General features: G+C 35.6%; 1 protein-coding gene across 18 annotated transcripts in view; it reads left to right on the forward strand.

The window, feature by feature from the left end:
• Positions 1–17568, forward strand: part of CPEB3 (cytoplasmic polyadenylation element binding protein 3) — a 92712-nt gene that overhangs the window by 43235 nt on the left and 31909 nt on the right. For 9 of the 18 annotated variants that reach the window (XM_072039645.1, XM_072039646.1, XM_072039644.1 and 6 more), the window contains 2 exons: positions 10995–11018; positions 15666–15833. The exons of 3 other annotated variants lie outside the window; for them this stretch is intronic. In XM_072039645.1, coding sequence (XP_071895746.1) covers positions 10995–11018; positions 15666–15833 — 192 coding nt within the window. The remainder of the gene's footprint in view (positions 1–10994; positions 11019–15665; positions 15834–17568) is intronic. 6 more of the 18 variants (XM_072039640.1, XM_072039642.1, XM_072039648.1 and 3 more) reach the window with 1 other exon arrangement.

The raw sequence follows: 17568 nt of genomic DNA on the forward strand, positions 1-17568 counted from the left end.
AAACAAAACAAAAAAATAAATGGAACAGACAAGGTGCAAAAGTTTTAAGCTTGTGGCTTCCAATGTCACTTTTGAAACCCATAAAACCACTGTGTTCTTTTAGTTTTAGGCATCTAATGTTGAGATGATATTTTGCAGAGTTTCTGTAGTCATAGTTAGGATATATACCATGTTTTGTTATGGGCCTATCTTATAGGAAATTGGGTAATTAACTGGGAGAAATGCTTCATATAATTAAGACATTACTGAAAGGGAAAGCTGGTCATGTGGGTGTTCGTGCGTGAAAATTCTACACATTACTGTTTGCTGTTGTTTGACATGAATTGTTGTCTCAATGTGTTCGTTGTAATATGGGTGTTTCCACTGCTGATGGCAATAGTAATATAATTGTGAAAATGGGATGAGAGACTATGATTGAATTTTGAGTTATTAAAAAAAAAAAAAAGACATTTGCTATGGAATTCAGTATTTCCTGTAGATAGACATCTTTGAGAAACAGGAATAGAAATATAAAATCTCATACAAAAAAAAAAAAATAAAAAAACAAACCTCCATGCTGTTTTTGGCCATTACTAAGAGAATAGAAGCTAGATTAACAGTTCTGTGAAAACTCCTACTTTTTGGTCATAAATCTTTGAAAAATTGAGAATAAAAGCAAGTTTTGAAGTAAATAATCTTCACAAATTATCTTCTGCTTTAGATTGTAATCTTCTTTTGGATGCTGCTAAAACAGACATTTAGAACTGTGATCCATGTGATCCATTATCTTTGCTATGGGGAAATAAGCTAAGAAAAGTTAGCCCAAGAAGAAATACTCTTTTCTCTGTTGTAACGGATGTGGTCTGGATTTAAATAATAATAAAATCTGAAAGATTATATATACAATATAGGTTCATGCCAACAGCAGTACAAAACTTTTCCCTTCTCCCTTTAACACATAAGTAGTTTTGAGGGGAGGTTGTCTCTTTACCTCCTTTCCATCCCTTATAGCAGCACTTCCAACTGTAGTGCAGCTGGTATTCTTATTTATTGACTATAGCCTTGTGAAACTCAGGGCTTTCCTGTCTTGAGAAAGTGTCTGTAATTGTTGAAGGGGCTATTTGGCTTGAGGGAAGGTGCAACTTGCTGTTCAAAGAACCTTAAAATCTCAAGCCATTAGTTGTCAGGACTTTGTGCAGAGTATACTACCACCAGTTTGGTCATCACTGCGCAAAACTATATATCATCACCTTAAAGCACTGAGTTCTGAAATAATAAGATTAGCGAGATAGAAAAGGTTGCTTGTAAATGCACACATAGTTGCACATGTATATAAATAGATTTATAGTGCAGAGGTGCTTGAGATTCTCAATGAAAATTTGGCTTTTATTGAGGAATGTGCTGTTCCAATATTAGGAGCTGCATGAGCATAATTTTGAAGAGTGTTTAGGCAAAAGGAATATGCAAATGTTTAGATTTGGAAATCTTGTACAAAGAGGAAAAGTCACTGCTTTTCTATACAGTAGGTCTCAAATAATTAGATGATTACAAATATATATTTTTTTTATTTTTATTATATTTTATTATTTTTATTTTTATTGCTTTTGCAAATATTATTACATTACTTTATCCTTTACTATTACTTAGACAAGGAGTTTTTTTGTTTACAAATGTTTGACTAGTTTCAACCCTTTAAAACAATTATACTGTCTAATTGAAATAGATGTCACTACTTGATTAAAAACACTTTTTTAAAACTGTTTAATAATCATTAATATTGATGTAAGCAGTCAGTAGAAGAATTTTTATATACTTTCATTTACAGCACCTTATTAAATAAAATTGATACCGTAATTTCTAGGGGAAATGTAGCATAAATGGAATTACGATTTTATTTGTTTAAATTCATGCTAGAAAAATCACCTGTTGATCTTGGTACTTTTAGTAGGCGTTTGCAATACTAATTAAAAATTATATTTACAGTAATAAGTAAAAATTGAAAAAAATTAATCTGGTTGGCCAAAATGAACTCAATGGTGTTAACATGCGCTCCCCTCCAATTCAGCGACATGAGAACTAAACCAACACCATTGTTCACCTACCTGCCTGCTAGGTGCTGAGTTATTGTCAGTGCTTCTTGTGCACTCCAGAACACCAACAACAAGCTTCAGGGGTAGGGAAGTATAGGGGGTGAAAAAGGGAGATGGGGAATAAATGAAAGGATGTGAGTTTTTTGAACGAAGCACTGAATGTTATTGCTGGGATCCCAAACTACTATTTATTACTATTTACTACTATTTTATTTTAATTAGTTTAGACTGAAGGTAGTTTAAAAAACAAACAAATAAAACCAACCAATCCCTTCCCCCAGAAAGACAACTCACGTTTGTGAAATGCTGGAATTTTGTTTTTCCGAAGGCTCCTATGTACAGTGACTTTGCACTGCTGTTGGGCTTCAAATGTTCCATCTGCTACCAATGTTCATTCTTGTCTCTTCTGAAAATGTATCAGCTGTGAGGTCTGGTACTGTTTGCTCTCCATCTGACTGTCTTTTTGTTAATGTCATTTAGTTCTGTTTGTTCTAAATAAGATAATTTTAAAAATAGGTTAAGATAAGGTTTAAGGGCACATTTCAGGTGTTTGTATATATTGTTTTTGTTTTATTAAGATGGATAATAAATTATGGGGGGAAATTCTTATGACGTGATAGAAAACAACAGCAAAATATATTTATGCTTGTATTGTTGTTTTTTTGTTGTGTTTTTTTTTTTTTTTTTTTTTACAATTGTCTCCTTAAGAACTATTGTGCTTGGTTTTTTGTATGTTCTGATGTATTTTCAAATGTGTGATGAAACACATTTTCTAGCTGTGTACTACAGTACTTTTTTCCCCACTACTTTTCCTGCCTTACAATCTCACCAATGTTCTTTCCTTTCATCTGTGTGATCCCTCCTTATTTTGGGTCTGTTTCTGTAGCATTTTGTGATCAAGATTTGCCAAAGTTTTCCATATGCAATGTATATCATGCTAGAAGAGATGAGACTGTAGTCCAGAATTAGGTTTGGTAGATTGAAAGCAATATGAAGGGACTGCCCATCATCTTGGCTGTTAAAAATGTGAGTTTTATTTATTCATCTACTTTTAACACGGAAACAAACAAAAACAGATGAGCCTTGCCTCCTGCATAGATGCCTGGCTACTAAATATGCATGAGAAAGAAAGATCTAAGCAGTCTTAGACCTAAGTTTACTGTTTTGAGTATCAAATGTCAGACACATCAAGTTTTGAGTATCAAATTTAGTTCATACATTTGACAAAGTGAGATCCAGTGCGTGGGCCTTACCTGAATACAACTTGCATGTGGACTGTTTGTTTGTTTGTTTTGTTTTTTGAAGAAGGGATTCAGTTGTATATGTATGCTGACATACGTTAGCAGGGAGATTGTTATAAGGCTTGCAGTGCTAGTGTTGGAAAGAAGTGAACCAGAAAGGACTGTTGAGGCAGATACCACCAAATTATCATGATGCCTGTCTGGACGTCCACCTCATCTATCAGTGGAAACTGAGAACTGTCTTTCGAACCACTCTTAGATGAAAAAAACTCATCCCAATCCTCAAATGCTAATAATTTAGATTATATTTATTTATTTATTTATTTATTTATTTATTTATTTCAAAATTCTCTTCAGAAAGAGTGGAAGACAGAAATCTTGTTCTTTGTGAACAGCTTTCTTTAGCCATAGGAAAAGGGGAAGAAAGAGAATTATTTTCTTAAACAAGCTGTTCTGTGGAATTGGTCATAATGGAAAGTAGCCCTCCAAATCTCCAACACCGAAACATGCAGAAGGAAAAATAATTTTAAATACTGTCCCAACAAAATGGGGAAAGCAATCTCAGAATGGAAGATGAACGTATGGTAAACTTTCTCTGTAAGCAAATAGATCTCTGTGCATGTAAAGCACAGTAGAAACATATGCTAAAAGTTTATATAGTGAACCAACTTTAATTTTGTTCTCTCAAATACAGTTTTTATTTTTCCACACTTCTGTGCACAATGCTTACTGAATTTTGTTAAATCATGCTCATTTACCAGCTTGCTTCTTATCTAGTTAAAATCCAGAAATTTAGACAAGAAATAGTATTTTAGATTCAGTAAATTCATGCTGTTTTTATTAAGCATTGGCCTTGCTTTTGTATGCAAACTGTTCCTGACAAACTTGACTTCTGTTTTAGTTTGTGAAAATGTTGAACAGATTTTAAGCTGTGTTTATGTGTATATAACTTTATTGCTTCGATTGCTACAAATGAAGTTACTTAGGTTATTTCAACTTTCATATGCTTCTGACTGTATGGAAACCCAGTTTTTAAATGGAACCTTCCTTACCTAGCTCTTATTCAGAGTTTTTTTGTTTTGTTTTGTTTTTTTCCCATTCTTTAACAACAGCATATTTTAAATAACCTTCACCGTTCAGGCAGAATAGCATGGGTTGACAGAGTGAACAAAGGAAACTTTTGGCTTGTCTTGCTGGAATTGCAGTAATGATTTTTCCACTCAAGTAATTTGAGACAGGTTGGTGTATGGTAGATACTTTTAAAAATCAGAAACATGTAAATAAATGTTATGTATGGTATAGCAAAAAAATTACCTAAAATGAGCAAAGTTATAGAGGAACTTAAAATATGTGGTCTAAAGTTGGAGAAGTGTAGCACTTGACAAAGATAAAATATTTGTTTATCTAAGCTCAGAAATTTATGATGAGCCAAATTAAATCACCAGTTCAGTTGACAGAAATTCTGACTGTTGCATGTAGTTCTTGCATCTGCATTTCTTGTTATATGCACACAAATACTTAATCTCAGTTTATGTATTTAATGGCATAAAATCAAGTTTCCTTGATTATTCTGTTCAGTTGCTTTTTAAGGTTAGTTCAGCAAAAAGAGATGTTCAGTGAGTTCAAAGCATGTGCTACAGAGATAGTGTTATTGCAAAGATACGTTGTATAATTGCACTTGATTCTATTGCCTTTTGTTGGTTAATTCATTCTCATTGACATTTTAGTTCACCTACAAACTTGCAGATCTCTGAAGGAATTCAGAGACCCGTTATTCAAAAACAAAGTCTGACATATTTTCCTTTCTGATCTTAGAAAATTGTTGCACAATTCAGTGTCCTAAAGCAAGTATTATTCTGAACTGCTGATTGATTCAAGATTGCAAATTAGTTTTCCAAGTTAGAAATAAGATGCTGGTACCTTATAAATCAAGGAGGTTCCTGGTTTCAAATTTCAAAATGTTGACTTCTTTTTTTTTTTTTTTTTTTTTTTTTTTTTTCTTAGAGATAATGCTATTTTACACCAGTTGAAGAAGTATCTTTAAGATTTCATTGAAATGTATGTCTCTGGTATTGTAAACGCATGATGGCATGAACAAGATCAGGCTTAGTACCAACAGTGAAGAAGGAACGTTTTAACACAAAATATTTCTATTGAGTCTTCTATAAGTAAAATGTGATGATACAAGTGAATGATTATGTTGCTTACTTTGAATTTGAAGTTACATGGTGGGATTCACTTTTAGTTATGTTATAGAAAGAGTATAAATCTAGTTCTTCTGAATCCATAACAATTTATCGATTCACAAATTTATTATTCCTTGAAATGTTAACTATTTGATCTGTACAATGTGCAGACCCAACACAGTGTTATAATAAAGCGATGAGGAAAACAAAAACAAAACAAAAACAAAACAAAAGAAAAAACAAACAAGACCAGACAAGAAGTTTCAGTAAGATCCAGTGCCAGTAACTTGTAAGTCAGTATTTGGCATACCAGATCTCATGGCTTAGACATTCTTTTTTAGGGGGTGTGTCTAACTAGTAAAGATCATCCTCACGGTCCAACAAACTTTAATAAGATTATAATAAATATGTTTTCATTTTTTTAGTTTTATAGCATTCTTCCAGTAAAGAGCATTATGCAGTCTTTAACCACGAGGAAAAATCTAATTCTGCCCATGCCTCTGCTGAAATCTGTGAAAAGGATATTTCACAGCTTGTCAGTTCTATGTTGCTGTTAGAACCTGATTAAAAGACAAGCTGACAAATTGATTTGGCAATGCTATCTCCTGTATGAACCTACTGGAAGTACATCAACGTGTCTGTAGACCTAAGTTACTAATTTTTAATTAGGCTTGATGCATTAGAAAAGGTTCTCCTGAAGGTTCTTTCTCACAAATTGTTAATATATCCATAATGAAGCTGCTGAAAGCTTTTCATCTGCTTGATGTAGGTGAACAAGTACTCAAGTTTCTATAGAGACAATCTTTTATGATAGTGATAGTAACATGTTGAATAAGTATCAGTTTCTAATCCATAAAAATCAGACTTTTAACTGGGTATCCATTCTAACAGTTGAAGCTTGTGGTTTCACATGACTAACATCTGTTGTTTTCAGGACACTAAGTAAGCTGTTGTTTTCACAAGTGTTTCTTAACTTCAAAGGCTTGGTTCACAGTAACTTATAGTTCAATATCCCTATTACACCTTCTTGTACTGAAGCATTGTGTCAGCATTTAATTGAATTAGGTCAGATGCTACACATTCCTACACTGAACTTCCACATAGTACTCACTGGTATTTATTTTTGTGAAGTGCTGCTATTTTTATTTTCTGTTAACTTATAACTGAATTGTACTGTGATTAGTGCATGCTACCAGCTTCATAAGAGCATAGCAAGACCAGTTACAGGTGTGATTTGAGACCAGAATGGTAAACCAGTCAGGGTCCAAAAGTATCCGTAGTTTTTCATGAAAAAAAAAAGTTCTTATGGCCTTCCTCATCCGTAGGAGTAGATTAAACCAATGAGAGCACGTGACTTTGGATATTGGAAACTTTTTGTCTCTGTAGTCTTGAGGAAAGCTAGTGAGCCTAATAATGAACATCAGTTTTATTGTTGTTTCTGTTTTCTTTATTCCTTTTGAAGGCTTAGGTTTATTTATTTATTTATTTATTTATTTATTGCAGCCAGCTATGCTCTTTCATTTTTTCATATTTACAAAGTAGGTTGCTGTAATTTTCTATGAATCTTATAATTGTTCTTTCCTATAGCCTGTGTCTGCTGTGAATGTGCTGAATCACCAAGAGATTAAAGAAGACCACTTAAATGTGATGGAACCTTAGAAAAATCGCAAAGTTAGTGGATAAACTGAATGTAGAACTGCTGCTCACCATGTCCTTCAGAGCTAGGACTAAAAGAACATTTGGCAAAACTTCTAGCAGATCCATTTAAAGCCCACTAAAGGAAGGGCTTCTGTAGCTTACTTTTGGAACTTGTAGATATCATAGAATATCCTGAGTTGGAAGGGACCCATAAGGATCATCAAGTCCAATTCCTGATATTACCAACAGGTTCAAGAAATCATTAGACAAATATTGAACAAAAAGCCTGTAAGAAGGTATTAGAAGTGGGTAAGAATGTGCCTCCTAACATGTCTAATCTAATGACTATGAATGCAAAGGGCATAGGAGAGAAACACACTGCTGACAATGGCCAGTCATGATAGTGGCCGTAGTGTCATTATGGAAAACAGAAGACTTGTCTGGATGGATTGTTGATCTTACCCAGTAGGGCACTGCATATGAGCTCTCTCACGTGTTCTAGCTGAGTTATATGGTTCTTGTCATGAGAATGTTTTAGTCAATCCTTTCTTTTCTAATTTTTTTTTTCACTTGGTTTCACCTCTCAAATGAATTGCAGAACACCTGCCTAACAGTAATTCTCAGAAATAGTTTGTGCAATTCTGGTATTTATTTACATGGTTTGCTTTTATCACACAAATTACACAATGTCCCTTTCGTGTTGGAGCCTTCCAACATAAACAACAGGGCAAAACCAAAGTTATTCCCAGACTAAGAAGTGAGCTGAAGAGTGAAGGTGGTGTTCTTGTTGATATACAGTATAAAATGTTCTGTTGCTTGATGATGTTCTTGGTTTTCAGGATGTGTGTTAAATGAGCAAGAGTTACTTTGTTGTTTAAAGTTACTTCCCTTATCCGCATCCCTTTTCTTCTCTTGCCAGCATTATCCTGCTTTGGATCTTCCAGTCCTCTGCCTTTCCAGGGCTGTAGGCTGGGGTTGTTAGGTCACTCTTTTCTTCTGAGTCCTTGAGGGCTATCTTTGGTGGATGTGTGCTTTAGTTTGTATACAGCTATGCTCATCTCACAGCCACGCCATCTCAAGAGTTTTGTGGTTCTTCATAGCATTTTGCAAATGCATTCTTATGCCAGCAGAACCCCTCTCTCTTGACTACCAGATAAATGTTTTCAAATGCAAGCCACCTAAGTTCTATTTCATCAGTTTCATACAGCTTTCCTTGAGATGCAGTTAAAAGTTCAGCATTTCAATTTAGTGTATTTTGATACATTGGAACAATGGGTAATCTTAGCTGCAGACCTCTGAGATTCCCAGCAGCACTACATTTACTTAAAGGGATTGCATTAATTGGTGTTTGGGGAGTTTGTTTTGTTTATTTGTTTAAAAAAGAAAAAAGAAGCTTACAGTTCTGTTCTTCAATATACGGTTTCATGTTTGCAAAATGCACTTTACTCATGGGATGAGGGGAGTTAATAGTTTCAGGAGAGTTATCAGGAGGTAAAAAAGAATGTATTGTTCCTTTGTATTTGAGTACATGCAGTTTGGGACATAGTGGTTATGTAACTCCCTACCTGTCAGAGTTGAAGAAAGGTGCAAAGGAACGGAGAAACACTAACACAGCGGTGTCCTTTCATGGAATTGCACAACTAACTCAGCAGGGCCTGCTTGCAATGATCTCACAGCTTAAATGGCAAGGTGTTCATTGATTCTTAAAGTAGCTATATTTTCTTAGGTGCCGTAATGTTCTGTGAGGCACCATGGAAAGAATCACTTCTGAGTTGAATTGTGGAATCATTCGAGAGATTATTTTCTGTGCAAAAAAATTCATATTTGGCACCAGAACCAGCATATAGAGGTGGATTCATCTGCGCGGAATACAAGTTTAGGAGCTCCTGTTCTCCCTACTTTTGTCTTGTGTTGGAGTTGCACAGGAGAGAAAGTAACTTCAGATATATCACACAGAATCACAGAATTTCTAGGTTGGAAGAGACCTCAAGATCATCGAGTCCAACCTCTAACCTAACACTAACAGTCCCCACTAAACCATATCCCTAAGCTCTACAAATATACAATGCTGATAGTTGTGTTGTTTGTAATCGTGCAATCATATATTTTTTTATTGGCTCCTGAATATCTTCATTCAATAATAACTTCTAGATCATTTATTTTCCAAAATATTTACATCAGACTGAGGTGTTATGAAATTTATCTGATGAACCAGTACTTCTGTTAAGTCTGTTGTGCTCTGAACTTCAAGTTACCAATAAGATGGGTATTACTGATTAATTTGTCTCCAGTTGCACGTTTTTATTTCTCATCCTGTGTAAATGAAAAAGAAAGGGCATGTTGACATCCCTAAGTTGCCTTGCTGAATAGCTCTCACCATTTTTTTTGGAAAAGGTAATTTTTGAGGCAGTCCTTCATCACAGACTTTGAATTATTATTTAGTTTTTCAAATCTCCCTAATGACGCACTGATGCAAGTGCTCTTTTGTGGCATCACTGATGGGGATGGTGGTGGGGCATACACAACACAGGTGTATGCTGTCTGAGGCTATGTTTCTTCAGGACTTGAGGAAGAAATCGCCTGTGTGGCAGAGGGGATCCTGGTGCATGTGCTGGGGGTGGAAGGGAGCCTGCTGTGCTCAGAGTAGCCCCGGTGCTTTGCACAGGATAGTGGGTGTGTAGTTCTCACCACCATGCATCTGCCATGAAACTGTGGCTGAAGAAAAATAGGCAGGGAAAGCTGGGAGCATGGTGGGAGCTCTCAGGCTGTGCATTCGAAGATGGAAATGTGGGAAGGATAGAAGTTCATACAGTAGGGGATGCTTGGAATATTGAAGAAAGAGGAAACAAGAGGATGTGGGTTAAAGGGGAGCGTAGGGGCAGCTAAATGTATCACACCTAAAACCTGGACATGTGAGGCAGGACCCAAAGGCAAGGTGTTAAGTGTGGAAGCAAGAGATGGAGTTGGGGCAGAGAAGGCAAAGATGGTATTGCTGTGAAAAGAGGCAGAGGCAAGCCAAGGATTACCTAGCACCTGAACTTGCTTTCTGTTGAAAAACTCTGCCTTGTCCCTGGTCTTCCACATTGGATTTCCTTGGAAGAACACCTTTTGCGATAGATTGAAGTCCGCGTGTACAAGACACTGTTTTCCAGATTTTCTGATATTCCCAAAGGTCGAATTAAAAAGTGCTTCTTGCATTTCCATTTATATCATGAAACATTTTATAGTTCTGTGGCTTCTGCACTTGTACAGCTCTGTGGATTTTGTCATTGATGTACGTCTCTCACTGAAATGCTGAATTAAGTCTGGTACTTATGAAGACGATTTGTCAATCTGTTTTTATTAGACTGAACATACTGACATACTGGCTATTGAGTTCATGTGGTTGTGGTAGGATTTTAGTGTTTACAGATGGCTAATTATTTAACTTGAAACATAACTGGAAAATATATTGTCCACAAACTAATTAATAAAATGTGAAATGATTTATTTTAATTAGGATTACTGTTGATGATGTTTATTGCCTCTTAAAAACATAATCCTAAATTAATCTCCTATAGTACTGTAAATTTGATGTGCCTGATTTTTTTTTAAACTTTGATATGTAGAAAATTTGCACAGCAGCTATGTTTTTGGTTTTGTTTTTGTTTTTTTCCCCCCCCTCCTTTCCCTGGCTGTGTCATCTTCAAACTTTTTCTCTTGTCTTGGGTTGTTTGAATTTGATTTTGCAGATTTTTGTATGTCTTTTTCTTCTTTTGGTGGGAGGGAAAAGAGAAGAGGTAGAAGCTACATTTTCTTTGCTTTTGGAGCTAAATCTAATGACAGCTGTACCGACAATTTTCTTCTGTGTTTACATGCAGCCAGGAGCTATGGGCGGAGAAGAGGTAAAAGTATTTACTAAATGTTTTGTTTGCTGAATACTGGGAGAAATAAATATCTAGTTCTTTTATGATAAGATAACATTACCAATTTTAACATTATGTGGTTGATCAATTGCTTCGTATAAATCAATCTGATATTTTTCATTTGCAAGACATCTCCCTTCTAATATCAGCTTAAAGCAATGATGATTTTGAGCTGGTAACTTCAAGTGTATTGCTATTATTGGTGAATTGGAGGATGAGTGAATGTAAAGATTATTTTTCATGACAAGCATTTATCATTTTAAGTTCGTGGTGTTCAAGAAATGAAGATTGTTTTCAGGTGTTTTTGTCAAAGTTTAATGTTTAATATATTGAATATTTCTAACACACTTTTTTCTTAGATGTAACATCTTTTGAATATTGCATTTGAGAAATATATTGATTACCCTAGGTAGTGCAGTATGAATACCAGTGGTGGGTACCAATAACCAGGAGCAGAAAAAAATACAGTATTTTGTAATTTAGGCAACCCTTACAAAAGTAAAAAAACAGACTGAAAACATTATATGGATGTTTGTAGTGCTGTGTATAAGCTTATCCTGAGAGATTAATGAATGTGGACAATAGCAAGCTTGCTGCCTATCGAGAAAACTACAAATGTACCTTATTTTTATGTACCGTGCAGTAGCTTTTTAATTGAGAAAGTAACAGTGAAGCTTGCAGCTTTTAACAGCTAGAGTTGGGCAGCGCCATATGTTTGGGGTACTTTGGCATTAAATTTCATTTTATCTTTTTTTTTTTTTTTTTTTAGTCTATGTTCTGTGACAGAGCTATGCATGTGACATCGCTTGGAAGGCTTTTTCCTTTTCATAATATAGAATTTGCATCAAATTCGTGTGGAAGCGTGGAGATGTACAAGCAACCTAGTCTATAGTCTATAAATAACTGGGAGTAGGCACATATGTAGGGAATAAGGTAGTAGGCTGTACAGGCTGTGCTGATACAGTTTCTAGTACATAATTTGAGCTTATTTGTTTCAAAGCTGACTGTTTAGTGTTTACTTTATAGCTAAAGTAAATATAAAAATAGTATTTTTGAAACTTAAATTTTCCCCACAAACTTACCTTCTTATTTTTTCCCTGCTTTCAGAGAATGGTCTATTGTTAACAGATGTTCAAAGCATTCTAATACTTACTTGGTGATCTCATGATATTGAAACAAATTGGAAAAACGTGGAATATAAAATATTGTGCACTCTCTAGGCGTGTGAACATGAGATTGTGCCAAGTCTTTCCAGATTGATTAAATGGCACCAGAGTAGGAAAGGAAGTGGAAATCAGCTGGGCACTATTAACTTCTTGCAACTTGTGTTTACTTGTAGAAGCAAAATGTAGTAACGTGGTAGTAATTGTAATGAATATAGTGTAGGCTGTAAAATGCAGTGTGGGCTCTTTTATAGAAGTTGTGGTGATGACAAAGCAAGCCAAACAAGTTCTGAATGTGCTGGACTTTCAGGATTTTTTTACTTTACCAAAATGCATGTTTCCCTCCATAATAATTTTACCTCTGTGAAATTCAGTTTTTTCTATAACAAGTAGATTTGTGTGAGTGTGTGTGCGCGTCTGTCCTGTCATCAGTGTTAGGGACTTTGTGACTTGCCCTACTGATACAATACCAAGTTTGTGATGTCCTTGCTCTTTCATTACCTTGAATTGTATACTGTTCTGAGATTTCCTAACCTGAAGAACCATGCAATTCTACAATAATCTGTTTAAAAAAATGCGTTATCAAATGCTCTCATATTTATTATTGTTTTTGCCATTTGCATTGTGGTAATATGCAGAGTACTCAGAGGCAAGTCTGTGCAGGGACTCATTTCATGTTTATTACACTACAGTGTTTTAATTAGTGTTTCAGTCTGTCACTGTGACTAAGCACCTTCAGTGAGAAGAGGCTTTGTTAGAAATGCATTGGGGTTTGGTGTAACCTAGCAGTTTTCTACGTAATCCTGTTTCCTTTGTGAAGTGAGCTGAGCATTTTTTGTAGATATCACACAAGCTGCTGAGTCATATTCTTTTAAGTATCTTGTTTTTAACTTTTTTGACCATTTTTTTCAGGTGCAGATGTAAGCACAGCTATGAAAAGCCAGCCTAGTATCTTTTCTCCTACCCTGACAAATGGGAAATGCCGGCATATAAAAATAGAGCATTTAGTGATGCTTTCCAATAATACCCTCCCAGAGATTTGCCCCTGGGAGTTTCTTGAGGTGATGGCTCAGTATTTAATGCTGTAGGATGTTTTTTCTTGCTCATGGCCTTTTTCTAAACCTGTGTAAAATTTTTAACATCCTAAAAATCTTGTGGTTAGGGGTTCCATGGCTTAACTTGCTTTGAGCCTTGCCATGTACTGATGTACTGTGTTTAATGCACTTCAATTTCCCCCTACTTGGGAGAGACGGTGAACAATCATTCCCTATTCCCTTTTCTCTATGCCTTCCATTATTTTTAATGGGTACTTTACACATTTAACTGTATATTTAATTATAAAGCTTTATATGATCTCTTGTACTCAAATGAGTACAACATTTGTGAACTGTTGAGCAGCTGACATAAGAGGTGAAATCTTGCTTTTTAAGCCACTACGCATATTTTTGGATTTCCTTCAGAACTCAGCACTCATTCAGCCTCCTAAATGTACCCATATTTTAGTTGAACAGCTTGTTCTAATATCTGTTCATCTGATCTGTATACTTCCACTAATGGATCATCTTTTTTTTTATAAGAAGGTATGTTTGTGGGCGAAAAGAATAAAAAGATTTAGCCTGTAAATATTTGATATTCTTACACATTATTAGTCTCCCTACTTATTATTTCTCTCAAGCATGTACTCTCTCTTCTCCTAAAATGCATATGTTTATATATGTGCATGACCTGTTCGTGCATTGGAGTATTCATCAAGTCCTTCCTGTTTTGTGCTCTAAAAATTCCATTTCTGACAACCAGCTGTTTTAGACTGTGAGGAGTAGCATTTCTAAATGCATCTCTGATTGTGGCATCTGCCTTGTCTTTACACTGGTGCTTAAAAGCACAGTAGGATTTTTGCTTCTGTGGATTTTTGCATTTGTGATCTCTGCCAACATTGCGCATTCAATGTATTCTTGCTAATCAAGACCGTTCTGGTACCTGATGTTCATAAAAATTCAAGCTGGTGTTCTGTTTCTGTCAGAACACCTTTCCTGTTGTTTGTTTGTTAGCTTGGTTTTCATATGTAGGATTGCTTCTTCTTTTTGTAATATAGCCTTTATAGGTCGGGGCTCTGTTACCGATATTTTCAGTATATATGGTTTTCTGAATTGTGTCTCTCTGCATGTCTTGATTTTCTCCTTGCTTCTGTTTTTCTTTCCTGTACTTCCTCGTGCATTTAATCCCAAATGTAGTTTAACTCAAGACCTAACCTTAGGTCTTGCTGGAAGTCAGTTTTGCGTGATCCATTAACTTTGAATTTAATTATATGTGCCCTGCTATTTATATTTGTATTTTAACATGTGCGCGTGCGCACGCACACACACCATTTGTGTTGATTAATTTTAATCCTGTCCTTGGGAGCAATCCTCCATGAAACAAGGAGACAGGTTTTTTCAGAGTCGAGATGGGGTTCCCATTTATACATCTCTCTACATCACAAGATCTATTTTTCACCTCAAATGTAGGGAATTAAATTCTAAAGTTAGTTTGGAAAGCTGTGCTGCATACATACAGCCCTTAAATATTTTGAGTATCTTTTTTTTTTTTTCCTATCTTCTGGGTTAATAAATCTGTTTTTAAATAATATGTATATACCCCGGAAATAATAGCAACAAGTTAATTGAATCAGGCCATCACAAATAAATTATTTACTTTTTATCAACAAACCAAATAGCAGTCATTTATACTGCTTTCTTTTCATTCATTTACTGAAAGTGTGTTTTAACACTGAGTAACAGCTTGACAGGCTGCCCTAGTTAACAACCTTTTTTTTATTGCAAGTGTTTTGTGTTTCATTTAATAAGTCTTTTAAAGATTTTAGCTTGTTAACTAAGCTGTTTGCTCTACCTACACGCTTAATATCTACTATACAAAGCTTTTCTGTGTTTATTTTGCTGTTTGCCCCCTTGCTTAGATTGGGCCTCTGCTCACTCATGGAGGAAGCAATGCAGCCCTTGTGGCTAGGATCCTGTAAAGCATTCTGAAGGAGGCTGTCCTGCCCTGCAGTGCAATGGCTTGAGTGATGTGCTTTCTAAAATAACTCCGAGATCTGTTATGAAAGATTTTAATCACTAAGAATTGGTTTGATATGTTAATTGTACAAAGGATCTTTCTGTAGCTATGGCACACAATTTTGTTGGATAACTTGTTGGCTTCCATTTGCTAGCCATTCACAAGAGTTTCTGTTCTAAAGCTAAACTATTTTTTTTTGTCTTCTAAGGAAAGCATAGTTACAGACTTGAAAAAATAGCAGCAATGCTAATGAGCATCATCTGGATAACTGACCATTTAGCTGGGCTTTTTAATATAAAATCTGTAAATCAAAACACTATTTTAGAAAAGGAAAATAACTTTTTAAAAAATGAAATATTTATTTATCCACAGGAAATAGCTTTAACTACAGATACTACAAAATCTGTTACAGGTCGGTCTTCACTCTTTCCTTTTGAAGATGGCTTCCTAGACGACAGTCACGGTGATCAGTCTTTATCATCGGGTCTCAGCTCTCCAACACGCTGTCAGAATGGTGAAAGAGTGGAACGCTATTCTAGAAAGGTGTTTGTTGGAGGTCTTCCTCCTGACATTGATGAAGGTACTGTGAATAAGTTACATTGGTGAGATATGGGAATTGGCTTTCATATTATTACTTAGAAAAGGTCAGATTTCATGAAGACAAATGTATTTTACAAGGTATATGGCTTGTTGTGCTTGTGGCATTATTTAAAACAAACAACCTTCCCCCTCTTGACCTGCAAACCCTGAGATTTTATTTGACATTCTTTTGTACTGTAGATTAGAGGAGATGGAGGCAGAAATGTCTGCATAGCAGGCCTTCTAATCTGCAATAGCAGCATGTCATAGAATCATAGAATATCCTGAGTTGGAAGGGACCCTTAAGGATCATCAAGTCCAACTCTTGACACCGCACATATGTCCTCATATGCATTAAGTAGAAAAGTTGAAAAAGGGAACTCAGTGAGTACTGTCACTTTTCCACATTTTTTTCTCTGTCCTTATTAAAAGATGTCATTGACTTTAAGGATCTTGTTAATACAGTACTTATCAAAATAAACTGGGCTTTAATCAGCTGTTATATCCAGCATATATGTAGTGTCCAGTCCACATATGTAGGGTGTTTAAAAATGTTACATAATAATCACCTTAGTAGAGATGGTCAACGTGATCTGCATGCATGTTCCCACACCCCTCCGACTCCTACACAGTTTTTGATATATTTTTCATATTACAGTAGGAATCTATCCTACGTGGCTTCCATTGGCATACATAGGAAATTAGAGGATGCCTTATAATGAAAAGGGAGGGATTTTATAATCTGTTCTACTAAATCTAAAGCTTAAAACATGTGCAATTATAATTAAAAAAATAGCATGGGTTGCCAACCTGCGGTTCACAAACAGCTCAGATGTATTTCCCACATCACATCAGAGTTGCAGGACTGTTGATACAGGGACTGCTGGGTAACCTGAATCCCCAGCTGCAAGAAGTAGCAGGCTGACAGGCACAACTAACGTGAGTCAAAATACATGCCCAGCCTATCCTGTGAGAAAGTAACATAGCCTGTTGGGAGCTATTATCCTCCTCCATGAGAGATCTGCTCTAGTAACACCTTTTTCCTTCAGCTCTTCATTTATGTGGTATGCATGTGGTATGCATTTTGTGGCTCTGATGCCCAGCTCCCAGGGATCAGATAAACTGGACACATCTCAAATAGTGATCATAAAATTGGAAAACCACAGCCTTCAAGCATTTCTCCTGATGGATTGATGCTCTGATCTATCTGGCATCACATTAGATATAACTTTATATTAGATATAACTTTATACTAATTCTTTCCTTAAAATACATTTTAAAAAATGCATTGAGAAAGAAGATTTTTAAAAAACAAACACTTTTTCTGAAACATCTGTATTTAACACAATATTGCCCTATAGGATAGTCTCATATGGTGTTCCACGGTGTTTTTAAACTGATACTTAAAACAAAACAACAACAACAAAAAAAAACCTTGGTGATTCAAAGCAGATTTTCAGAGGGGTCTTAGGAAGGTGAAGTCCCCACAGCCGTGTGACCTGAAGCAGCCTCCTTTCTAGGTCATGCTACAAGGAGTGGCTGTGCTGACATGTAGTTTCTCCATCAGTCCCGTGTGGCTGCATCTGACCCTGCTTTGTGGCTATAATTAGACATAGACCACAGCTGAATCATATTCACTTTTGATAGATCGTGTTTGCATTTAATCCTACTGCAAACTTGTGTTAGAGGAATGCAAAATTTCTTTTTTAAGCAGCCACATAAAGTACAGAGCTGAA

This window comes from Anas platyrhynchos, chromosome 6 (genome assembly GCF_047663525.1).
Source record: "Anas platyrhynchos isolate ZD024472 breed Pekin duck chromosome 6, IASCAAS_PekinDuck_T2T, whole genome shotgun sequence".
Classification (NCBI taxonomy): domain Eukaryota; kingdom Metazoa; phylum Chordata; class Aves; order Anseriformes; family Anatidae; genus Anas; species Anas platyrhynchos.